This window comes from Penicillium oxalicum, chromosome VI (genome assembly GCF_001723175.1).
Source record: "Penicillium oxalicum strain HP7-1 chromosome VI, whole genome shotgun sequence".
Taxonomy (NCBI): domain Eukaryota; kingdom Fungi; phylum Ascomycota; class Eurotiomycetes; order Eurotiales; family Aspergillaceae; genus Penicillium; species Penicillium oxalicum.
The window spans coordinates 3,168,322-3,192,350 of NC_064655.1; the positions used below are offsets into that span (position 1 = coordinate 3,168,322).

At 52.1% G+C, this 24,029-nt stretch overlaps 10 protein-coding genes across 10 annotated transcripts; 5 read left to right on the plus strand and 5 right to left on the minus strand.

Annotated features, from left to right (window-relative positions):
- Window positions 1-879: 879 nt before the first annotated feature.
- Window positions 880-2,871, plus strand: POX_f08317 (uncharacterized protein; the record flags this gene model as incomplete). Its single annotated transcript, XM_050117093.1, has 2 exons — window positions 880-1,364; window positions 1,428-2,871. 2 exons carry the CDS (start codon window positions 880-882, stop codon window positions 2,869-2,871), a joined length of 1,929 nt encoding a protein of 642 aa, XP_049967232.1.
- A 192-nt stretch (window positions 2,872-3,063) lies between these two features.
- POX_f08318 (uncharacterized protein) lies at window positions 3,064-4,955 on the minus strand (the record flags this gene model as incomplete). The annotated part of the gene is made up of 4 exons (XM_050117094.1): window positions 3,064-3,772; window positions 3,855-3,970; window positions 4,105-4,406; window positions 4,523-4,955. 4 exons carry the CDS (start codon window positions 4,953-4,955, stop codon window positions 3,064-3,066), a joined length of 1,560 nt encoding a protein of 519 aa, XP_049967233.1.
- A 1,037-nt stretch (window positions 4,956-5,992) lies between these two features.
- POX_f08319 (uncharacterized protein) lies at window positions 5,993-6,995 on the plus strand (the record flags this gene model as incomplete). Its single annotated transcript, XM_050117095.1, has 3 exons — window positions 5,993-6,127; window positions 6,193-6,825; window positions 6,894-6,995. The coding sequence occupies 3 exons, from the start codon at window positions 5,993-5,995 to the stop codon at window positions 6,993-6,995; spliced, it is 870 nt and encodes a 289-aa protein (XP_049967234.1).
- Window positions 6,996-8,256: 1,261 nt separating this feature from the next.
- POX_f08320 (Calcium permeable stress-gated cation channel 1) lies at window positions 8,257-11,008 on the plus strand (the record flags this gene model as incomplete). Its single annotated transcript, XM_050117096.1, has 4 exons — window positions 8,257-8,427; window positions 8,499-8,663; window positions 8,743-9,946; window positions 10,011-11,008. The coding sequence occupies 4 exons, from the start codon at window positions 8,257-8,259 to the stop codon at window positions 11,006-11,008; spliced, it is 2,538 nt and encodes an 845-aa protein (XP_049967235.1).
- Window positions 11,009-11,408: 400 nt separating this feature from the next.
- Window positions 11,409-13,359, minus strand: POX_f08321 (3-hydroxyphenylacetate 6-hydroxylase; the record flags this gene model as incomplete). Its single annotated transcript, XM_050117097.1, has 3 exons — window positions 11,409-11,940; window positions 12,023-12,780; window positions 12,991-13,359. The coding sequence occupies 3 exons, from the start codon at window positions 13,357-13,359 to the stop codon at window positions 11,409-11,411; spliced, it is 1,659 nt and encodes a 552-aa protein (XP_049967236.1).
- Window positions 13,360-14,301: 942 nt separating this feature from the next.
- Window positions 14,302-16,067, minus strand: POX_f08322 (putative mitochondrial 2-oxodicarboxylate carrier; the record flags this gene model as incomplete). The annotated part of the gene is made up of 4 exons (XM_050117098.1): window positions 14,302-15,218; window positions 15,308-15,518; window positions 15,618-15,710; window positions 15,789-16,067. The coding sequence occupies 4 exons, from the start codon at window positions 16,065-16,067 to the stop codon at window positions 14,302-14,304; spliced, it is 1,500 nt and encodes a 499-aa protein (XP_049967237.1).
- A 1,060-nt stretch (window positions 16,068-17,127) lies between these two features.
- Window positions 17,128-18,373, minus strand: POX_f08323 (uncharacterized protein; the record flags this gene model as incomplete). The annotated part of the gene is made up of 3 exons (XM_050117099.1): window positions 17,128-17,827; window positions 17,899-18,194; window positions 18,275-18,373. 3 exons carry the CDS (start codon window positions 18,371-18,373, stop codon window positions 17,128-17,130), a joined length of 1,095 nt encoding a protein of 364 aa, XP_049967238.1.
- A 609-nt stretch (window positions 18,374-18,982) lies between these two features.
- Window positions 18,983-20,650, minus strand: POX_f08324 (uncharacterized protein; the record flags this gene model as incomplete). The annotated part of the gene is made up of 1 exon (XM_050117100.1): window positions 18,983-20,650. The coding sequence occupies one exon, from the start codon at window positions 20,648-20,650 to the stop codon at window positions 18,983-18,985; it is 1,668 nt and encodes a 555-aa protein (XP_049967239.1).
- A 931-nt stretch (window positions 20,651-21,581) lies between these two features.
- On the plus strand, window positions 21,582-22,662 carry POX_f08325 (Porphobilinogen deaminase; the record flags this gene model as incomplete). Its single annotated transcript, XM_050117101.1, has 2 exons — window positions 21,582-21,849; window positions 21,935-22,662. The coding sequence occupies 2 exons, from the start codon at window positions 21,582-21,584 to the stop codon at window positions 22,660-22,662; spliced, it is 996 nt and encodes a 331-aa protein (XP_049967240.1).
- A 352-nt stretch (window positions 22,663-23,014) lies between these two features.
- Window positions 23,015-23,800, plus strand: POX_f08326 (uncharacterized protein; the record flags this gene model as incomplete). Its single annotated transcript, XM_050117102.1, has 1 exon — window positions 23,015-23,800. The coding sequence occupies one exon, from the start codon at window positions 23,015-23,017 to the stop codon at window positions 23,798-23,800; it is 786 nt and encodes a 261-aa protein (XP_049967241.1).
- Window positions 23,801-24,029: the final 229 nt, after the last annotated feature.

Genomic DNA, 24,029 nt, shown 5'->3' on the forward strand with positions numbered 1-24,029 from the left:
GTCAGATCATTCTCCGAGGAAATTGAGTTGACGAACAAGAACATTTCGGCTGCAGCTTGTACCCCCAAGAGGCTAAGTAAGATCTAAAGCCGGTCACTACATTAAGAGCGGGTGTTGCTTTTGTGCACTACTCGGGTGGATTGCGAGGAGGTGAAACTTTCGAGGGAATTATCGGCCTATCATCTAGTACCTACTTGGGAATGAGCGATCAGCGATTTTATGCTTCATCCATGTTACCCGAAAGACGTTAAATTATTACAAAAGTGATTGCCTGTAGGATTCTTGGCCCAGAAAGATACGGAAATTGCTCGTCACTCCTTACAGTACAGGCTCATGCCACATATCTCACTAGTACTGTAGTACAGTTCCTACTAACTAGCTACTCCTAGCTTAATAAAGTCTCGTAGTTGGGTTGGACCTGAAGATTGAGGCAGGTATGATCAACATCGGATTAGTAATCATGGATTGGGGGAGCACAAGACTGGAAAAGTAGTGCGGGGAATGATCAGACCTAAATCTAGGATTGTCGAGCTCGCTGGATGACTCGATCGTAGGATCTGACTCAGATCCGTGAATGGTCGTCGGTGTTCCATTCAGGCTGAATAATTGGACAAGTACAGTTCCAGTGGCGTTCGGTGCGTCTACCAGGTCGCTGCCAAACCCCGAGCAAAGCCCCACGGGTGGGTGTGGAATGCGTCCGCCATCGATGACATTTCGAGTCTTGGTAATCAATAGCTTTCATCTCACCACCCCACTGCATCTGGCCCTTGACCCGCCATAGGATGAATGTTGTATGACTTTGCTACGCCAGCTGGGGTTCCAAATTAATTCCTCGGCCTCCCCAAGTGAGATCTGACCCATCGACAAGGAGACGTGATCATGGCGTTGAATGCTCTTCAAGGCTGGCATCCTGGCGAGATCGCAATCCAACGTAAGCTTGGGTTCGACGCTGCCGTCAAGCATGATTGGGCTCGAGTCGCCAATTTCATGCCGGAGCAGCATCGCATATTTCACTCGTCCAACATCTCGTTCATTCCGTTGACCACAATTGACGGAGAGGGACGACCCTGGGGTGCGATAGTCTCAGGAACGACTGGCGATGTTGGCTTCATTCACAGCCCCAGTGCACGATCCCTAAATATTCACACTAAGCTATGGAAAGGAGATCCCCTGCTAGAGACGCTCAATGTTCTGCTCTCTCCCAAACTATCAGGCGGGATTTCATCAGATAGGCGCCTGACGGCGGGGTTGGGGATCGAATTTTCTACACGGCGCCGGAACAAGCTCGCAGGCGCGATTACAGATGTTAAAGCTCTGACGGAGCTGAAATATCAAATTGATGTGGCTGTGACGGAGACATTAGGGTAAGTGTCATTAATTGAGACACAACTCTTTGCTCAGAGACCAGTCTGCTGACCAAGCGTTAGAAACTGCCCAAAGTATATCAATGTGCGAGAACTCGTGTCTTACCCATACACAAGGCCCGATGTTGCCTATCACAGACCCAAGCTATTACCGGACGAGAGATTGCCCGATGAAGTCATCGAAATCATTCATACAGCTGACACCATTTTCATGGCATCGATCTACAGGCCCGAGCCATCTATTGCATCGACACATCCTGCTCACGCGGGCATGAATGCTCGAAGCGGCTTGCCGGGATTCGTCCGGGTTCGTCGCTCAGATGGCCGGACAGTAGTAATCCCAGACTACTCAGGCAACCGATTTGTGTCCAGCCTTGGGAATATCGAGAGCACTGGGCTTGCAGGACTGACCTTCGTTTCTTTTGACACGGGTGATGTACTTTATTTGACAGGCACTGCGGAAAATCATGTCGGCGAGAGTGCTCTTGGAATTATGGCCAGACACGCAAGTCTCACTACTGTGAGAGTGACTGGGTATACACTCGTACGAGATGCACTTCCTGTACGTCAAAAGGAGGGGACACATGTCGAACGTAGCCCTTACAGTCCGAAAGTGAAGTATCTGGTTGAAGAAACTGTCACACAGGCGAACCAAAGTGGTAACCATAGCGCACATGTCCAGGGAGCTGTACAGCTATCTCCCGACCTTGCGGTGTTAAGATTCGGCATCAGCGCCGACTGCAAAGCTGCTGGTATCAAGATCACGCCTGGTCAATCCGTGGTTCTCGACTTTATGGACTGGATCGGTCCGCCTCGGTATCAACACATGGCGGACGCTGCTCCAGAGTCTATCAACGATGATCGAGTTCGGACCTGGACGGTTTCGAGTGCCCACGAGAACGAAAGTGCCACCTGGTTTGAAATCACCATGCGCAGAATGCCAGGCGGCACGGTAACGGGCGCTTTGTTTAATCTCCTCGAGGAGCACGGAGCGAATTCAAACTTTGGGACAACTCTCCAGCTGGACGGGTCTGTTTCTGCCGGCCTTGTGGGAGTCACAGGAGACTTTGTTTTAAGTCCCGCGTACAAGCTTGATGTCCTTTGGATCGCAGGGGGAATCGGTCTCACTCCATTCCTGGCCATGCTTCAAGCTTTAAAGAAGCGTGGTTCATCCATCGAGGGAGACATTTGGCTTGTTCTCTCTACCCGTGAGCCGGACCTCATGCTTAAACTGATCCATCCCTCCTTGAAAAGCATTTCAGCCAAGATGAAAATTACGCTTCATCTTTTCACCAGCGAGGAGGATGTTGATGTGTCCATGATGATCCAGGACAATGTCACGGTTGAGGCTCACCCAGGGCGCGTGGGATCGGCTTTTTGGAAAACTGTACCTAGGAGAAAGGAGGTTTTTGTTTGCGGACCCAATAGTTTTGGGGATGCAACAGAGACTGGGTTGCAGAACGCTGGCGTTCTGCCGGGTCAGATACACCGCGAGGGTTTCTACTAATCATCGGAAGCCGAAGGGCTGAAATTGTTTGATTGAGATGACGTCCGGCCTTGACTGGAGATTAAAGTTGTTCATGACAAGCTACCTATTGTGCGCTGCTAAACACCCTCACTATAAGTAAATATATTCCACAGAAATGTGCGGGTCTAAAGACTTTTCAAACTGGACTCTCGCCGATGTCGAGTCCAGGAATTAGACTTCCACCACTTTTTCCCGCATCGCAAACTCCCACATCTCCTTGACAAATCCGTCCGTTGGTCTGTACACAAAGAGATATTCCTGCAAGACGAGAACCGCACGGTCCCACTGCTCAAGGGACAATTTGCGCGCCGCCACCTGCAATCGCAGCAGAAACCATGCATGGTACCGCCGGCCTCTGGAGGCAAGACTGCCGATGAAAAAAATCCATAGCAGAAGATCAGGCGCATTCCCATCAAGAAAGAGAAAGCTTCGCTGTAGACTTCTGCGAAGGGTGTCCACAAAAATGTCTGCGCATGGCATGCCACTGAATCCTCGGATTCGGACGACGGTGTAGATCAGCACTGTCAGACGAAGAGTGTCCTGAAACGCGGGCAGCGAGCAGTCGTGGGCTATGGCGAGTAGCTCATGATCTAATAGTAGCAGGCCATCGTTGTCCATGCGGGTTTGGGTCCAGGTTGAGGAAGTCACTCCTTCGTAGAGCGAGACCAGCTTTTGTAATGAACGAAGGGTGGGAACCAATTGGGGATGAAGACCTGCAGACCAAGGAGAATTGAAGAAGCGTCTTCCGACAAACGATGAGGGAGGAATTTCATGCTCCTCGTGTAGGAACAGGCACTCGGTGCGGACTTTGAGTTCCCATTTCCAGGATTTGTTCAGTTGGAGGGGCGTGTCACTGGTAAGCCCTCGCATCAGATCGCATCTGTAGAGGAAGTTCAGCCAAATAAGTTTATTTGCCGGCCGTAATCCTCAAGAAAGGGGGAAAAGTTGCCACAAGTACTCACACGTGTAGAATGGAGAGAGAATCATATCCCAAATTGTCGAGACCTCCCAGTCCGTCAATGATTTTTTTGATCGCTCTCTCATGAGCATGAACTGCTTGCATGTTGGCCTCGGCTGCCTATTAAGCACATTTCATTTATTGATAAGCATGGTAGTCTGCTTAGGGATGCAACGAACGAGACATTCTCAAAGGAGAGAGAAGGGGAAAAAAAGGAAGAAGCTTCTATAGCAAGATGTCCAGGTGTGGCTTACCTCGACACACATAATATGTGCAATCACCCTGAGAGTGATTTCCGAGTAAAACTTGTACGGCTCGACCAGAATCCCCTGAATCGATTTGATCGTGTCTGATCGTAACCGTATAGCGTCCTGTGTCGAACTACGAATCATCTGAGATGGTGCGCCGCTCACATGATGCAAGGTGGCGCGATGAAATGCACTGGTCGAGAGGAGAATTTGTATCAGGGCTGGATGATCTAGGGCCATTCGCAGGTATCGAAATGTAATGTGAGTATCCCCAATTGGGAAACAGAGTTTAGTCGCATGCGCTTGGTCTGAGACCCTCAATTAGCCAGATAGTCCTCCCAATCGGATCTTCCAATTGCTTGACAGATCATTGACTCCTGTGGACCGACTCGAGTCGCAATGAACTAAGATAGTGCCATCTTACAGTGTTGAAGATACATTGTCATGCTCTGATTTGTTGTGCGTGCGAGGTAGGGGAAAGCCAGGGCGATGCTCTGGTCAAGCGGTTGACACAGAGGCGGAGACTGCTCCTTGGTCGAGGAGACATACTGGTCATCCTCACTTTGACTGGACGAATCTTCAGTGGCTGGACTATCGTAGTGTGACTGTGCTTCCGTTGTAGATTCTGAGCTTCGTAGTTTTGACTCTTTTCTAAGCCGATGATGCCTCGTTCTGATGAAAGCTTGCTTCTCCCGGGAAGCATCCCGATCGTGGGGGTCCTCATCCTGCACATTGATCCATAAAAAATCTGCATTGGAGGTTTCTCTTTTCTTTGATCCGGCTTTGACGTTCCTACGAGGCTGCTGAGAATCTTCATGCCCAGGATTGTCCGGTGACCTCGACTGCCTGACAGACATGATGGCTCAGCTTGCTCGGAAAGCTGACGGACTCATTCAAGGAGGGTGAAGGAGACACAGAGACGACGGATTCCAGATTGCGGTTCACATCATTTTCTACGACTATCATGATAACTCGTTGCCCATATATCATTGCGTTGTGCACCACCCTCTTTTCCGATCGATCTCTAGCAGAAGAAGGCCGTTGGTGGAGCCGATGCGGCTGCGCTCATCTGCATGGTCGCCCAGGTGAGATCATCATGGGACTAGACTCAAAACGGCCCCCAGGTGCTCAGCAAATGGTCCAACTATGTGGACCGGGGCGCTGTGGATTCTGAGTTTCATTTTCTGAGCACGTTCAAGTCGGCGACGCCGAAAAGGCGGCTTGCGCATACTAACCAGATGGTGCACCCGGAGAACCGATTGGTTCACACTCGACAGACCCAAGGAATCTGCATGGAGAAACCGAATCACGACATGACCTCAGCCTTGCAGACTCGCCAAGCATTGCACCTGACCGCTAGACCAACGCAATGTTGGGCTGAGAGAAGCGACACAAAATCTGGGAAGTGCGAAAAGATCATGAAAGGGAGCAGATCAAGAGTTGGTGGTCTGTCCGTGGAAGAGAGGTTCAGATATTGTCACCTCATTGCGGAATTACCCAAATATACTTTGTTACAGGCGGTGACTATTCGGAAGGACTGGGGACGAAGCAACCATAAAACTCACTCTACTCTATCGAGCAAACATATCACTGCGCCATTGGGGCTGATGGATTCATATCCATTTTCTTAGTCTGATGGTCATTGCGTTTCCCAGAAGACTCCTACTTACCTTACCTAACGACCGCTTGGATTGAGGCCATAGTTGTTTCCATTGCGTGAATGCCAAGCCAAGCTGCTTTTCGCTCGTCAATTCCAGAAGATTCAAAGCCCAAACTCGCGGTTTGGAGGCTGGCGCCAGGGCAGATCACGTGTCTCTCAGGCTGATTGGGGCCGCGGGGTGTAATCCGATCCCCGCAGTCTTTGCGGAATTATTCCACATACGCATTGAACAAAATGGCGACCGATCACCAGACAGAGTCTCCAAGAGACCGCAAAGAACCACTTCAACATCCAGACCCACAGGATTCAGGCTCAGACAGTGATGACGACGAATTTCACGACGCACGTTTCCCCGCGGAGGAGGAAGCTGTAAGTTCGAGCTGCCCGGTGGGTAGGCACCAACAACACAGGATTTGAACTGATAACGATCCCAGCGCCTGCTGCAAGAATCCCAAGAGATCAAAAAAGAGGCCAACTCGCTGTTCACTGCGGCCTGCTATGATCAAGCCATCTCGACGTACGACCGTGCGCTATCCTCTTGTCCAAACTACCTTGATTACGATGTCGCCGTCCTCCGGAGCAATATTGCGGCATGTTACTTGAAACTGGAGGATTGGAAGGCGGCGATCGATTCGGCGACGGCATCCCTTGATCGATTGGAGAAGATCGTTCCAATGAACGAGGCAAAGGACAAGCCCAGTGAAGGAACCGGATCCTCCGACTCCGCGGCCGCCACAAAGGAAAACACCGACGTGGTAGAGCTATCGGCAGAGGATGCGGAGGCGGAAGAGAAACAGCTCGCACAGTTGAAGGAGCTCGACACGCAACGGACCAATGTTCTCCGGATCCGTGCTAAGTCTCTAATGCGGCGGGCCAAGGCGAGATCGAACCTGGGTGGTTGGGCGAATTTACAGGGGGCCATGGAAGACTACCAGGTGCTGAATTCGATGGAGACTTTGCCAGCAGACGAAAAGCGCATCGTACAGAGAGCGCTTCGCGAATTACCTCCCCGGGTGAACGAGGCCAAAGACAAGGAGGTCGGGGAGATGATGTCCAAGATGAAGGAGGTCAGTTGAAAATAACTCCCTCCTGTCTTTTTGAGGATCAAAAGCACTGACATCCGGAACCAATATAGCTTGGGAATGGATTTCTGAAGCCATTCGGGTTGTCGACCGACAACTTCAAATTTGTTCAGGATCCCAATACGGGGGGCTATTCCATGAACTTCCAGTCTTGAACATGGCTTTAAAGATTTGAGCATCGATAGACGCATCTTGCGCAAGCTTGCGATTAAGAGATCATCTCGGAAAAATTTTCATTCACTTTCACGTGATATCAGAAGTGCTGTGTACAACGAAGCCTGACACCCCGAGACTGCGATGCTCTAATGACTTGCCAAATGAATATGCGTTCCATCACTGGATTCCTTCGACCACAATGACATTGGAGAAGTGGAATAATCCCCGAGACTCAACCTGCGCTGAAGCTTCGCGTCTTGGAAGTACTTGCCATGCTCTAGACTCGCCATTCACCAGGGTCGCTTTTGTATTAGAGTTGGCATCAACGAGTCTAGTGGACAAAGAAAATAAGCAGGGGGCTTTTCTTTTTGGGAGGGGACATGGCTAACGTGATCACAGCCACTTCGTTACTTTTCTCAACCGCTTTCTCCATAATTGACTCTGGCCCACCGAGTAATCAACCTCTGGCTGCTAGGTGTCGAGCAAATGATTCGAGTCAAATGATTGCTGTCAACATTGTTGATGAGAGTGTCTTTTTGTTCATTTTTTTGACCACCAATTAGAATTTCCCCACTTTTCCTGCTGCATGCAGGTATCCTCGATCTAAGTGTTGCGACCAGAGATGTGCCTATCGGATCACTTGAAAGTAGCCAAAGCAGGCCGTCGATGCGGTGTAGATTTGAGCTTGTATCAATACAAATGGAGCTCAAGTGGGGAGCTGCTGCACAGCTAGAGTGGGGAAGTGGGAATGCTTGGATCCAGACATCATACAGGGATAGATTAATAGTAAAGTATGGCCTTATGATTGTAGCCTCGCGCTGAATCCAGGATAAGCCCAGTCAGTTGAACCATCTAAACATTGTGCAGAGCTGGGGTAGACTGTACCTGCAGAAGCACGCAGCTTAAATGCCCAAGGCAAAATGTAACTTTGTCCAAATCGGGGCTAGTAAGTAGACGCATGAGGATTGTTGAGTATTCACCGCCCTCGTCATCGTGTGCCCAATCTGAAGCCATCGAAATTGTTTCGGCTCCTTTTTAGTTGGCAACCAAGGGGGAAACTTGCGGCCATTCGGGAGTTGAACTTCTTTGCCATACAATCATCATACCGGACCCAATAAACTTCTCTGAAATTCTGGTTGCTCGCTTGGTCTACCTATCTTCCATATTCGATGCACCTCATGGAGCTCTTATTCTGACAGTCCACACAATCAACGCACTCGAAGTTTATCAGCCGTAGTGGGCTGTCTTAACATCGCGACAATGTCACTGACGACATCAGCAGCAAGCGCATTGTTCACTACTCTCATTCAAAATTCCGACGATGGCGACCACCCCCGGCGCTGGGGAGATCAGACCAAGGAATCGCGAGATTTATACACTCAGTTTGTGATCAGTTCCGCCTTGGGACTGGGCGCATTTCTATCATTTTGTGTTCGTCATCACGTCGAAGCCACTTGAGAACAATCCGAATAGAACTTTCATCTGACAGTGCCGCTACGTAGGTGCTGAGACCGAAATGGACAGAGCTCTACGCTGCGCGAAGGCGACAGCGTTGTGCTGCTTCCGCCCTTCCGGAGTTACCGGACAGCTTCTTCGGATGGATTCCGGTACTCTACCGGATCACAGAGGACGAGGTCCTGCAGTCCGCTGGGCTGGATGCGTACGTGGTGAGTCAAAACAACAACAACCCGCCGTCCAACTTGCCCACGGAGACCTTGTACTGACTGAGAGTCTCCGGCGCAAAAGTTCCTTTCCTTCTTCAAATTTGCAATCCGGCTTTTACTGTACATCTTCTTCTTCGCCGTGACCGTGATTCTTCCGCTTCATTACAAGTACACCGGAAAGTATGGTGTACCCGACTGGGATGACTTCCGACCTCCGCGCAATGATTCGATGAACGCAATCAGTCTCTTTGGCAAAGACAAGGATAAGGACAAACTGGTGACTGATCCGGGATACATTTGGATCTATGTGCTTTTCCCATATATCTTCAGCGGCCTGGCCATCTACCTCTTGCTTCAAGAAACGAACAAGATCATCCGCACGAGACAGTCGTATCTTGGAAATCAAACCACAACCACGGATCGCACTGTGCGACTCTCGGGGATTCCGTCGGAATTGATCAGCGAAGATAAGATTAAAGAGTTTGTGGAGGGCCTTCGCGTTGGCAAAGTCGAATCCGTTACACTCTGTCGGAAATGGGGCGAGCTTGACCGACTGATTGATGAGCGGATGGACATTCTTCGCAAGTTGGAGCGTGCCTGGACAAAGCATCTCGGATATAAACGCCCTCGAGGCGACAACAATACCCTGCCTCTCACACGTCAACCACAGTACACGCGAGCACGGCTAAGCTTAGAAGTCGACGACGAGAATGCACGGCTACTGGACGGCATCGACCACGATCATGTCCTGGACTATGGTCAGACGAGACCAAAGACTCGGGTCTGGTATGGCCCCCTCAAATTACGTTATCGACTGGTCGATGAGATCGACTATTACGAAGAAAAACTTCGAAAGATTGACGAGAAGGTCACACATGCTCGTACCAAGGTTTTTCCACCAACGGAGATCGCTTTTGTGACAATGGAATCGATTGCTGCATCTCAAATGCTCGCTCAGGCCACGCTGGACCCTCATCCGATGCAGATGTTTGCTCGACTTGCGCCTGCGCCGGCAGATATTGTTTGGAAAAATACCTATCTCTCACGCTCCCGACGAATGACTCAGGCGTGGTCAATTACTATCATCATTGGATTGTTCACCATCTTCTGGTCTGTGCTCTTGCTTCCCATCGCTGGTCTGCTTGAGCTAGACACTCTTCGCAAGTTCATTCCGGCGCTCGCGCAGACCTTGGCCGAGCATCCCATCTTGAAATCCTTGGTATCGACTGGTTTGCCTACGCTCGCTTTCTCACTCTTGACGGTGGCGGTTCCCTATATTTACGAATGTAAGCCATGAGTTTTGTCACCTGCGTCGTCTCAAGATTTACGGATATACTAACAACTTGATAGGGTTGTCCAATAACCAAGGGATGATGTCCCGCGGTGACATTGAGCTTTCTGTCATCTCCAAGAATTTCTTCTTCTCATTCTTCAATCTATTCCTCCTCTTCACCGTTTTCGGTACCGCCACGTCGTTTTACAAGTTCTGGGAACACTTGCGAGATGCATTCAAGGATGCTACGACAATCGCATTTGCCCTTGCGACCTCATTGGAAAGCTTCACACAGTTCTATATCAATCTCTTGGTTCTTCAAGGATTGGGACTATTTCCCTTCCGGCTGTTGGAGTTTGGAAATGTCGCTTTGTACCCTCTGCAATTCTTCAGAGCCAAGACGCCCCGGGAATACGCCGAGCTGTCAACACCTCCCAAGTTCAGCTACGGCTTTTCCATTCCGCAGACAATCCTTGCACTCATCATCTGCATCGTTTACAGTGTTTTTCCGAGTTCCTGGCTCATCTGTCTGTTCGGTTTGGTTTACTTCTCCATTGGTCAGTTCATTTACAAGTATCAGCTCTTGTATGCGATGGACCACCAGCAGCACTCGACCGGTCGCGCATGGCCGATGATCTGCAATCGCGTGTATGTCGGACTCGTGGTGTATCAGCTCGCCATGATCGGCGTTCTTGCGCTGCGAGGCGCCATCACCCGGTCCTTGCTCCTTGTTCCCCTCCTGGGCTTCACGGTGTGGTTCTCGTACTGGTTTGCACGAAGCTACGAACCCCTCATGAAATTTATCGCCTTGAAGAGCATCAACCGCGATAATCCTGGCGGCGGTGACGTTTCTCCATCCCTCTCATCTACATTCTCCCCACCCATGGGTATGGATCGTGACGCCCTCCCAATTCGCATCGGAAGTCAAGAGCTTGGGCTGCGGTTGAAGAAATATGTCAACCCAAGCCTCATTCTTCCTCTGTACGATGCTTGGCTACCTGGTAGTAGTCCCGATCAAGTTAACGGTGGCTCTCCAGCTGAGCACCCGGACCTTGCGGATATTGTCTCCATTTGAGCTGAGTATTTCTTTTTTACACTGCGCAAGTTCCCTTTCTTGATGTTGTATCCCTGCTTGTCTCGGGACGATTACCCACCCCGAGCCCTAATGATGTATGACCCTGATACCTTTTTTTTCCCACTCACTTTCTGGACGTATTATGTTTTTCCCGTTGACATTGTCATTCACTGTGAAGATAAAGGGCATTGATCATTATTGTTGTTCTTTTTGGGGACTTGCTTACAAGCATCGTCACCCTTTACTGTCATTAGCGAGTCGATTACACCATTTCATTTGGCTCATGTCTTTGTGACTTGTTAGATCTTGAAGCTCCCGGCCTTCATCTCTGAACCATTGATTTTGCACCACTATTGTGGGTTCGTCATTTCTAGAGCGTACATTATGAACATGATCTCCATCACCGCACGACAGATGATTCCTTGAGAGCCGTTTCCAGTGCTGCAACATCTTTCGGTACAAAGCGCACCTTATACCTCTGGGGGATAGCCACCAAGCTCGTAGGGTCCGAGTTTCCTCGCACGGGATCCCAGTCCATTTGGTCATGAGGTTCAATGCGGAAGCTGTTCAACGTGCGCATGAAAACGAGATAGAGCTCGCGGTTGGCCAGCAGAGAGCCCGCGCACATGCGATATCCGAGTCCATACGTGAACAACGGCGCATCGGGCTGTTCAAGCCAACGCTCTGGTCGGAATACCTCTGGGTCTGTCCACACCTCGGAATCTTCACCACACATTTCCGTGTCAGCCAATTTTCTTCTCATGCCAAACGAACGATGAACCCGACTCGCGCACTTGGAGGGGAAAAACTCACCCATGTTGCAAGCCCATGCATTCAGGAAAAAGACCGTTCCCTTGGGGATAAGGACGCCCTCGTACGTCACGTCCCTGATGGACGTGCGAGGCAGTGCCAGTCGAAGGACCGTGAAATAGCTTGAATGCGGTCGACCGGTCAGTACCGGCACAAGAAATCACACAAGGTCGAACGACAGCCGGGACTATTTGTTCCACTTACCGAAGACACTCCTTCACCAGCGCAACGACATAAGCACACTTTTGATCATCATCAGCGGCACATAGCGGTTGATCTCGGCCATGAAATTCGCGAATTGCCTCTGCCGCGTTCTTCTGAATATCCGGCCGCGATGAAAGCAACCCGATACTCCACGCCACCAGTGTCGTCACCGTATCCAACCCACCCGACAACATGGTCAGACTGATCGAAGTCAACTCCTCCGCATTCAGCCTGGCCTCCTTGTCCAGAATGACATTCGCCTGAATACACGGCTTGTGAATCCCCTTACTCATGCGATCTTCCAAGTCCTTGTTCAAGGAACTGAGATACTTATCCCGACGGGCTCGCATCTCCGCCGCCTTTTGGGAATTGCGACTCATCGGATTCAGGCGCAGAAGCGGGATATAATCCTGCAAATTGCCCGTGGTACTTCGGAATCGACTGATTTCTTCCTCGACCTCGGTGATCTCGTCAAAAAGATCTTCCTCCTGGGAAGCGATGCGGATGCCCCAGTTCAGCGTCAGTGCAAGACTCAGACTCAGTCGTTGAATCATGGGCATCGGGTCGATGGGAGTCTTCCCGCCTTTGCCGTAGCGGTAGAGCTCGTCGATGAAAGATCGGGATTCGAGATCGAGATGGGGAACGTACGTCTCGACGGAGGGTCGATTCAACGCGGATGCGGCACCCTTGCGACGTCGTTTCAAGGACTCGCTATACGGCGAAGTCCCGATTGTGGTGCCTGCTGTATTCGAAACAATCTATCGTATACCAGATGTCACGAGTCAGCCCAAACAAAATGAAAAAAAAAGGGACAAGTTCACTTGAACGTGAGATGATCGTGGAATCTTGCTCGCCGCAGCCTTCAATCTCAATACGAGACTACTCCATCTCTTTCTTTCCCTTCTTTCTCCTTTTCATCTTCACATCCAAGGGGTCTAATTTCAAAGTAAAAAAAAGCCAAAACAAACCTTATGAAAAGTATAAAACTCGGGTCGCGAGCTCAACGCCTGGGCATTCTGGCCAAAAAGCACTTTGGCCGACGCAGCCGAATTCACCACCACGACAGGAATATTGCCCAACTGAATCTGATACACGGGGCCAAACTTCCTGGCCCATTCCCGGTACTGTTCTGCCGCATTGACACGGATCTGAGCCAGATTCCCAATGAGAGGCAGGCCGGTTGGACCTGTGAGACCTTTGACGCGGGCCGATGCACGAATGAACTCGTTCAAGATGATGTACAGGAGAGGTGCCACGAGGGTTGATATTCCAAGGAACTGCAGTGGAGATTGCAGGATGAAGTCGTGTATTGCCGCGAGTGCTGTTGCGATAGCCATGATGATAAACTAGGAATGCGCTACGTTATAAAGAATCATGAACAAATAGAATGAAAGGGGAGGAGGAAAATTTAAGAGAGAAAGGGAGTGACTCCGAGCATGATATTATATGAGATCGGGAACACTACCGCCTATATGCTTGTGAGAACCTCTTATCGAATCTGGGAAGGGGAACAGGAGAGAGGGGGAAGTGAGACGTCCTCAGCGCGCAATATTTCCGTAGCTGCGACCTGTAGGGACGTGAGACGGAGCAGGTCGGTCAGATGTCAAAGTTGTCCATGGCCCGATGTCCAATAGATGCCAGGCCAATCTGATGATTGACCAGCGTAATTCATATACAAAGCGACTTACCCCAGAAAATCGGACAGCCGTGCTCTCCACTCATGATGGGTCTGTGCTGCGCCCAAAATGGCAAGGGACCGACTCGTGCTCGAGCCGGAATTCCGCCCGCGGGGTTCTTTCCGCTCTCTTTCATTTTTGTCCTTCTCCCCCCAACTGGGGACGCTTGTTCCTGAGGCCACGATTGGTAGACGCATGGGAGACGCTCAGAATCTGCGGTCAGATGCGCAAAAGGAGATGGAAAAATGCGGAGGGTCTCCAGAGCTCCTTTAGGTGTCCATGTCTCCTCCCCCACCGTCTAAGGATGATCAACTGGATATGTTCCATCCACGTCTCACGATGGTCTTGACACCCACACCGTCTACAAAGGTGAAGATCGAATTCCGAAGTGTAGTCCGCTTGTGAGATCCTAAGCACGTGAATTGTCGAGATCGCTTTCCTGCTGTGCTGCATCCTAGAATGCATGGACCTGTTTGGACGACCTGATCATCATCACACACTTATACACAGACAGACAGAGAGAGAGAAAGAGAGAGAAAGAGGAAAACGGTATATATTTTTTGAGCAGACGCCAAATTTCCAAACACACATGGATCATACAGTCTATTCATCGCGCATCTTGCGGAAAAAGTCCATCACTCCGGTGAAAACGACCAGGAGAATACCTCCACCGGGACCCAGACGAAGCACCTTGGGGATGAATCCCTTGTACAGGGCTCCGAAGCCCTCCTCCTTCATGACGGTTCCCAACGCGGGCCAGGCCCAGTTGTACTTGGGAATCTGACCGGGGACCTTGGTGGTGTTCTGGATACGAGACTTGACCACATCCATGGGTGTGTTGAGAAGAGTACCGGCGATACCACCGATGGTACCGGCAATCAAGTCATTGCGGGTCTGCTGTGCCTTGTTGCCAGGCTCGGCCGGGGGCAGCTGGGCACGGACCTGGAAGATACAGCCAAAGTAACCAGCGTTCCACAGAATGTGACGCCACAGGGTCGACTCCAGACCGTTGTACATGGCGAGAGGGCCCTCTTGCTGGACGATCTTCTTCACCACGTCCATCATGCCATTGTACTTGCCCGCGGAGGCCTTGTCTTGCAGACGAATCTTGACCAACTCAAAGGGAACGACCACGAAAGCCTCCGTGGCACCAGCGGTGGCACCCGTGAGCACAGCCAAGCTCTGATTCTGCTTCTGAACACCGAAGAGATTGCGGTAGAAAGAACCCCAGCTGTCGTTGGCGGCAAACTTGGTCGCACGCTTAGGCGCCTCCATCAGAATCGGGGCAGAGATACCACGGTACAGACGAGAGAAACTGTGGGCGCGATCCGCGGATGAGCATGAGACGCGTTGAGAAAGAGCGAAAGAGCGAAAGAGAGAGAGAGAGAGAGCAGCGGAGCCTCGCCGGGAAAGGGGCATGTATTGGAACCTACCCTTCTTGCTTGATGATCTTGCGGAAGCAGTCCAGCATGCCATTGTAGTGTTCACCACCGGGGACCGCAGGTCCGGTTTGAAGTTGACTGTGCGCACGGGACGAATTGCGTCAGTAACGGTTCAATTGGGATTCGGAGGCAGGTCCCGGATGGAAACGATGGCTTTCTCCACTTACACTCGGGTCTTGACGACATCCAATGGGTACCTGACAGCGCCTTCATGTTAACGATCATCCGGAAGTAGTAAACAAAGAGACGAAGAAGTAGAAGAAGCAACCAGAAGCCATTGGCTTGTGGTGCGAGTTTCTCGTCAATGGTCAAAAGAGGGAGCGTCGAGCAATGGAGTCGTACATCACCAGAATCTGTCCGTGCGGGGAGGACGATTAGCTACCAATTGCCATTTTGGGGTGGTCGCGACGCGATCATGCGACCGATTCTCTCGATGGAGAAGAGGAACATTTTCTGCATGGGAGGAGATGGACATACCTCCGAGACACCAGCCACGGCGCCTGCGGCGAACTGGTAGACAAAAGGAAGGGGTTGTTGCGCCTTGTCAGACATGATGGGCGACCGGCGGACCTGGCACGAGTGGAGGTCAGCCCAGTTTACTGCACGGACTTGAAAGGGCCAGAGCCAAACATTGGACCGTCCACTTACCACGGAGTCGACGATGGAGAGGGACGGAAAGCGGGAGAGAGGGGTGTGGGGAGGAGGAAGGAGGAGGAGGGGAGAGGGCTCAGGACGAAGGGAGGGAGGATGAGAAGTGGAAGAGAAGCAATTCAGGCCTGACACAGCAATTCGGAGATTCGCAGATGATTGCGGGTGCGGATTTGCGGGCGCCGGTGTCGGTGTCGGTAAGAGTCGGTGCTTGTCCCGGAAGCGACCGTCAGCCAGGACTTGGGTAGTACGGAGCACCACACTGGAGCCAAGCTGCATCTGCAAGTACCATTCGGTATACTTTGGTCACCCATCCCTGCGAGTCATGATTTCTGTTGCTCAAGTAGATCGTTTCATAGTATGCAGATGATCCCAGTACTATTGTCGCCTATTGGACAGGACAGTCATTTTCACACATTGGATATACCAAGGGTACGTTCTTCTCTTCAACCTAACAGTGAGATTCAATGGTGAATCTTGAGTAATACTAATTAAATGTACTAATACTAAATCGCAAATCGCTGTCTGCAAGACACGAGGCCCTCCACTGTTTACGCTCACCGCGGGAACCTTCTGCCGCTTCTCGATGGAGAGAACGGACGGCGCTACTACTCCTTTGAACCTTGCAGAGGTACCTCCCAGGCACATACTGACCTCTCACAGAAGGAGGTACCTGACCCGTCCACCGCAGCTCTCAGTTCCTCTCGACCGGGTTTGGTCGTGCTGACTCAGCCCCACGGGGGTGGCACTGTCACGCTCCGGGATCCATCGAGTCGCTTTTTGCCGTAAATTAACCGGCCACACGAGTGGGTTCCAGCACGTGAGACTGCGTCGTCTCGAGTGTTTCTGGCAGGTTTCTGTGTCGGATAAATGGGGGCCAAGAAGAGCCCACGGCAAGTAGACTAGGAGGATGTTCCACTCTGCATCTGCCAGTCGAACTGGGTGCAACCGGCGTAAAGGATGGTCTGAATCCCTGCCGGGGTTGAATGTCGAACTTGCAGTAATTAAAGACCAGCGCTTTAGCTGTCTTTGGGATTTCCTCCCAAAAAAAAAGAAGGGAAAAAAAAGGAGTCTGTATCCTTGGCTCCAGGTGATCAGTCTGGTGTCAAGTATAATTTGTGTATGCGACCCGAATTCTGAAAATGTATCACTTGACCCGAGAAGTCATCGTCATTTCATGAGCTTGTCAAAGTCACCCGTCTTCAGTAGTCACACTGCGCTACCTGATGCAGACAACGAGCGATAATGTTGATGAGAAGTTTACATTAATTGCAGGGCTCACTATGCACACGGAGCATCAATCGAATCTCGATAATCACCCGGGGCCTCCGTCAGAATCTTACAACTTGCCCCTTTGCCGCGACAAGTCTTGCACCTGCTTCACTCGCCCCCATGCCTCCAGCGCAAATGGTTTCGCCCGACTGCCATACTCTGCCGCCCGAGCACTACTCGCCTGACGGGCGGCATACCGCGCCGCGATGCCTTGCATGATCACCGATCCCCGGAACGCGAAAAAGGCATCCCCCCATAGCATATCGTCGGCCGGGTTGTATCCAGATACCGCGGCGTACCACCGAATGCAGTCCTCACGCAAAGGTAACCCGGGAATCCGACCCGGCTGGAACTCTTCCTTGGAATGCTCGGCGCCATCCATGATATACGGACTGGTCAGATTGCAAAAGTCGGACAAGGGGTGGCCGATCGTGGCCATTTCCCAGTCCAGAATGCCAATCACTCGGGGCTCGGTCTTGTGGAAGATCATATTGTCGATTTTATAGTCGCCGTGCACGAGGGTGCCGCGATCGCGGGGTTGGGTGGCCTTTTGAGCAAAAAAGTGCACCATGTCCTTGAAATGGGGCAGTTCGCCGACGGGCTCTTTGGTGTCCTTATCAAGAACCTCGGACTGAGCTTGTGATACAGCGGTGAAGGTGGCGATTTGACGATCGTAGAACCCAGACGATTTGCCAAACTTTTCGAGACCCACGGACTGAGGGTTGACGGAGTGGAATTTGGCTAATGTTTCCACGGCGGATTTCCATCTGGTGAGGTTGAAGTAAGCAAGAAGGGTCATGTAGAAACGCTGGTGATTTGAAATAGTTGGGACTCCTACAGTGCTGTACGCTCTGCGGGACTGACGCCAGGCATTGCCGGGTCGACAAAGTGTCGACCGTCCAAGAACTCCATGATGTAGAATGGTGTACCAATGACGCTGCTGTCCTCGCAGAGACAGAGCGCCTCGGGGACGGGGACATCGGTGCTTCCGAGCGCCTGGATGATCTGATATTCCCGGTCGACTCGGTGCGCGGTCTTGGAGAGGATTTTGCCAGGAGGTTTCTTGCGGAGCACCAGTTTGCGTCCATCGGCAGTGGTGAGCTGGTACGTGGGGTTCGATTGACCAAAACCGAACTATTCAAAGAAGATGGTTCAGCATTCAATTGTTAATGACCTCCAACAGCCGTCAAGCCCCATCCATCGGTCGCTCTCACCTGCTTCACCTCTAAGGGTGTCTTGACCGTGGGGACATTTTGGTCGAGGTAGCGCTCCAATGAGGGCACGTCTATAGGTTGGCGCACTTCACCCGCCATGATTGCAGAAAAAGAAGGGAAATAATGACAAGAAGTGATGGGGCTGACTATATCAGAGCGCAATGGTCTAAGATATACCGCTCTTTCCCCCTTCGCATCATATATATTGCGACGACGATGAAGAGGAGAGGTAACTTTGAGCTGTCAGGTCCAACAGCCGGGGAACCTCGGCCAAACGAACCTCGGCGGCTCTGAGCGGGGCGTGTGTTTGTTTGGTTTGCTGGAGCTCACCCCAGGTTTGGAGGCCAGCGGAGGATCCACCCGATGCCAAGTTTGGAGTACAGTCACCAAGAATGCTACAGTCTCTGAAGAATCACACACGAAACAGGAGAGGATGTTTAACTCATGGGCCAATTCTGGCTTCAATTGCCCCTTCGACCCGAAGAAATATGATTTGCTTTTAGATGAAAGCCCAACCGTGACAGATGCGCCATATGAATGCCGAGGGTCGTCTTGACCCGACACGCACACACACACGAATACTGATGGAGGAGGGGGGGGGAAGATTTTGTGTGCGTGAGAGAGAGAGGGAGAGAATGTGAGCGTGTGTGTGTCACACGAAATGAGTGCTTCCACGCGGGCAAATCAAGTCCGAGAGCAAGCAGACTCTTAGATCCCGAGGTATGCCTCCCAATCCTGGCTCCACAGGCCAGACTTGACTTTCTTCTGCATCCAGGTCATGGGTGTCCAACCATCGTTGTCGGCGCAATCCACGTCCACGCGCCCGTCCTCCATCAGCACCCGAATGGCGTCCACTTCGTGCATTTCAGCGGCGTACGACAGTGCAGTCCGCCCTTGCCTATCTCTTGCATTGGGGTCAACCTGGTCCAGAGACAGAAGCTGCTTCATCACGGAAAGCGCGCCACGAGTGGAGATGTCCCGGTCAATGTCGGGTTTGGGAAAGAGTCCCTGCAGATTCAAGGCGGGTGGCTGTTCGCCTTTCAGCAGTGGAATGATCACCTTCTCAGTCTCTACTTCAAATGCTCTTGTTCGCACAAAGTTGTCAGGTTTACTCAAGAATCTGCCGGAGCCTGCTGCATGCATCAAGGGAGTCATGTGGGCACTATCCCGAGAGTCCGGATTCACTCGTCCTGTTGCCAGCAAGACCTCCACGACTTGATCAGCCCCCGAGAGTGCTGCGGTGGCTAAGGGTGTGCGCCCCCGGTCATTTGGACGATCAGGATCCGCCCCCGCCTCCAGCAGCTGCTTCACGACCTCGACTTGTCCAAAGCTGGCCGCGGAGATCAAGGGGATATAAATGTCCGACCTTCGATTGTCCACATCCACCGCGCCGGTTTCCAGGAGCTTTCGAACCAGCACAGTATTGCCCCTTCTGGCAGCATGATGAAGGGGCGTTTGGCCGGATTTATCCCGGGGGTCTACATCCACGCCCGGAGAGCCCAAGAGGATTTCGGCAATTCCATTTTGCCCGTGCTCTGCAGCAACGGCAAGCGGGGTCCTGCCTGGCTCATCTCTCATATTCAAGTCGACGTCTTTCAATCCCGCGATCTTCAGAAATGCGTTCTGGTGGCCTCTGCGTGCGGCTGCCCCGAGCGGCGATTCAAAGCCCGTGCCGGGACGCCACGCGGGCCCCTGGCGCAAGCACAGATCCACGAGTCGCTCTTTCCCGCCCGACGCGGCCGCGCAGAGACTCTCCGAGTCCAGATCGATGCGATCGTCCGCAAGTAGGAGGTTCGCGATCTCTTCGTCACCCCGCCGAAGCGCTTCGTTCAACGCAAAGCTGAAAATCAGAGAATCCTCACGACTCTCCCTGACAGCTTGCTCCGTTGTGAGCTTTGATTGAATCTCGGCGCTGTCCTCCAGGAGGATGCTGACTGCTTCAGCATGGCCATGAGCGGCAGCTCTCGCGAGTGGCGCGTCACGCTTAGGAAACGGCATCTGCAATGCACCGGATTGTCGTTTGAGCAAGAGTCGCAGTATACTCGCATGGCCATTACCCGCAGCACCGGCAATGGCGCTATCGAGCCACAACCTTGGTCCTGGCTCCACCAGGCCGTGGTCAAGGCGCGAGCGTTTTAGAGAATAGTATTCGCCGCCGCGCTGCAGCATGGCGCGCACGACTTTTTCATGGCCACGTTCTGCCGCCCAGACGAGAACGCGGTTCTTTTCATTCCCAGGCACTCGATCGTAGAGATAGTCCCACAGAAGTTGATATCTGGTCCAGTCTGTCTGCATTAACTTGGAGAGACTGGCCTGATCAGGCAGTTGATGTGCGATCAGGAGAAACACTTCATTAGGCAAGTTGACTGGAGCCATCCCGCCGAAGAATTTTCCAGTCACCGCGCTGTGCAACACGAAGACTATGTAAGAAAGGAAGAGTAAGTCGAGCCAGCAACGAATGCTCCTAGCGATGCGACGCCTCGATCACTTGAATCATCTGCCCGCCCCTGAAGCCCGGTGCAGACCAGGTATGGGCGTGCCGCGCTGCAGGACAAGGCCCAAGACTAATGACCAGGCGCGAGACTGACGTCGCTCAAAATGCGCCGGAGAGAGGGTCTTGGAGCTTGCAAGCCTGGCCCACCCCCCTTTTCGCCGTCGACAAGTCTAGTCGTTTCTTCGGGAGCCTTCCAAAAGGATCGGCACGTACCACCCGCACGTGTGGACGTGGGCAGCCGACCATGAGATTCGGAAGTTTCACATCACGAGATCGGGTATCTCGTCACCTCTTTACTTTCACGCCAAAAGCTTGTCATAAAGATTCCGGTGCGTCAAATGGTTTCTCCGGACCTTTTCTTCCCTACATTTTTCGTTCAACCAGGAGGAGGGGGGTTTGAAGGACAGCCTGTCACCACACCCATTTCACTTGATCCACACGGGCATTCTAAAGCTTAATCAATGACACGATCCTTATTGAGCTTAAAACTTGCCACTATCTTGTATCATTCAGCCACTAGTTTGTGCTGCAAACGACTGAATCGGCGAGGTTAGTCGAGCTTCTAGCTACGAGCTTTTGATCGACTCAAGTGCGCTAAGGGTGTTCCCGACACTAAGAGAAGACACTATCGCCTAGCGCGGGGTAGCTGGGGAGGGAAATCAGACGACTTTCGGAGAAATGAAAGACCACGATACTACCGTGTGCGCTTTGCAGGCGGGTGGAAATGACTGATTCTCAACGACGTGAGCAACGACACTAATCTCCTCTCCTTTTTCGCTTCAATCCGGAAAAAGACCACGCCTGGCGGAGAAGATGGCGGCAGTACCAACGCCGAGCGATGCGCCTCTTCGTATCGGAACCCGGCGCTCCAATCTGGCCGTGGTGCAGGCGGAGGGAATCCGAGACAAGCTTCAAAAACTAGTACCGGGTCGATCCTTTGAAATCGTCACATTGCGGCCGCTCGGCGACCGGGACAAGACCACGGCTTTGTACGAAATGGGGGTGAAAAATCTCTGGACTTTTGAGCTGGAAGAGAAGCTGGTCTCGGGCGAGCTGGATCTCGTCGTACATTGCCTCAAGGGTACGCATCAACCATCGTGGTGTTCAAGACTTGTGATATCATGATTTACAAGCGCCGCTGACATGGACGGCTGAGGTTCAATTAGATATGCCCACGGCCTTACCCGAGACCTGCGAACTTGCCTCTATTCCGACTCGAGATGACCCTCGTGATGCCCTGATCGTCAAGGCAGGTCTGCCTTACACCAGCTTGAGTACTCTGCCCGACGGCGCCGTTGTAGGCACATCGTCCGTTCGTCGCTCCGCTCAGCTGCAACGAATCTACCCTAGCTTGAAGTTTGCCAACCTTCGCGGTAATGTGGAAACCCGACTGGCCAAGGTGGACGATCCTGAGAGCGAGTACACGTGCATGATCATGTCCGCTGCCGGTCTGCAACGTGTGAACCTGGGCCACCGAATCAATGAGTATCTGCAGTCCAGCACTGGGGGCATGTATCACGCCGTGGGCCAGGGAGCTCTGGGCCTTGAGATTCGGAGAGGTGATACCAAGATGCACGAACTGCTCAATCAACTGGCTGACCATCAATCAACGTTGGCCTGTCTAGCTGAGCGGTCCCTCCTCAGAACGTTGGAAGGCGGTTGTAGTGTCCCCGTCGGCGTAGAGACGGAGTGGGTTGAGTCTGATACGCTGCATATGCGCAGTATCGTTGTCAGCCTGGATGGTTCGGAAAGCGTCCGCGAGCATGTTGAGGCGCGATTGAGTACCGCGGAAGAAGCCGAATTGCTGGGCCAGCAACTGGCAGCCAAGCTAGTCAAGGCGGGTGCGCAAACAATCTTAGACACGATTGTTATAAACCGACCGGCCAAAGAATGATCAAGAAATAAGCTGCCTGTTTGATGAATTGTATCATATCCAGTCTGTGGTGCTTCTACCTTCAACGTGAACACTCTTTCCCAATGACACTGTCATGGCTGATTTCTTCTCGGCCTCGACCGTCGAGGCCAAAGAGCTTATCTTATCGTCGGCGAGCCTCGGCGCTCGCCGACAGGGCCGGCTTGTTCCCCCGCGGATGACGGCGACTGCGCGAGAGCTCTCCACAATCTGTAAGCTCTCAGTCTCAGGAGACCAGAAGAAAACTTGACAACCTCGTCTTCCCCTCGAATACCAAAAGAACATCCGCCTTGGACTCACATCACAGGGCTTTGAAGACCGACCATATCCCACAATGGCACCCATTCTCACCTCCAATCCCACCGTCACCATCACACCCGAGCCCCTCACTCGCGTGAGCTTCGCGCCATTCGGAACCGCCATCACCTCGCCTCTGCCACGAGAAATCAATATCCCGCCACAGGCATCCTCACTACCGCCACACATCCCAACGCCAGTGCTAGCCAACCAAAACTCTGCTCTCAAATATAGTCCCATCTCTCCCCTGACAGATGACTACGCCAATGGCTGCCCCAGCGGGAAATCAGCCTCCGCACGAATGACCATGTTCTGCTGCTTCCCTCGCAAGCTGCGCACTATCAGCGCCAGCCAAAAACCAGACAACGAGGTCTTTGACGTCCGAATTCTGGAACGCCATCCTTTTACCAACCAGACGTTTATTCCGACGGACCTGTCGAGCCATGCAAAGGTGGGAGATGGAGAGGAGGAGCCAATTTTCTTGGTTATCGTTGCGCCAACGCTTAAGGGCGAAGTTGCAACCGCTAAGAATGCAGCTGGAGAGATGATCACGATTCGTGACCCGCCCGACTTGAAGAATGTGAGGGCTTTCATTGCGCGTGGGGGTCAGGCGGTGACATATGGGGTTGGTACGTGGCATGCGCCGATGGTGGTGTTGGGCCCGCGGCGGGTGGACTTTGTTGTGGTGCAGCATGTCAACGGGGTGGATGAGGAGGATTGTCAGGAGGCGGCCTTTGGGGAAGGGATTGTGGTCAATTTGGGAGCAAGAGGCCAATATGGTCGCCCTGAGAAATCTCCTGCCCGGCTCTGGGCCAAGCTGTAGGAAGTCTGGGAGCAATACCAAAGTCGTTATTTCTGACGAATTGAAAATTCCACGTGGACCAGTGTGGATGTCTCAAAGATTAGTCTTGAGGTGACCTAGATAGTACATACGAGTAGTGAGTTGATCTCGTGTTCGGGAACCCCTCTTGGCGCCCGTTTCTTCTAGCCTTAAGCCTCCAATCTAACCGACCTGGAACGTTGAAGAAGTAGCGTGAACCATTGCAAAACGA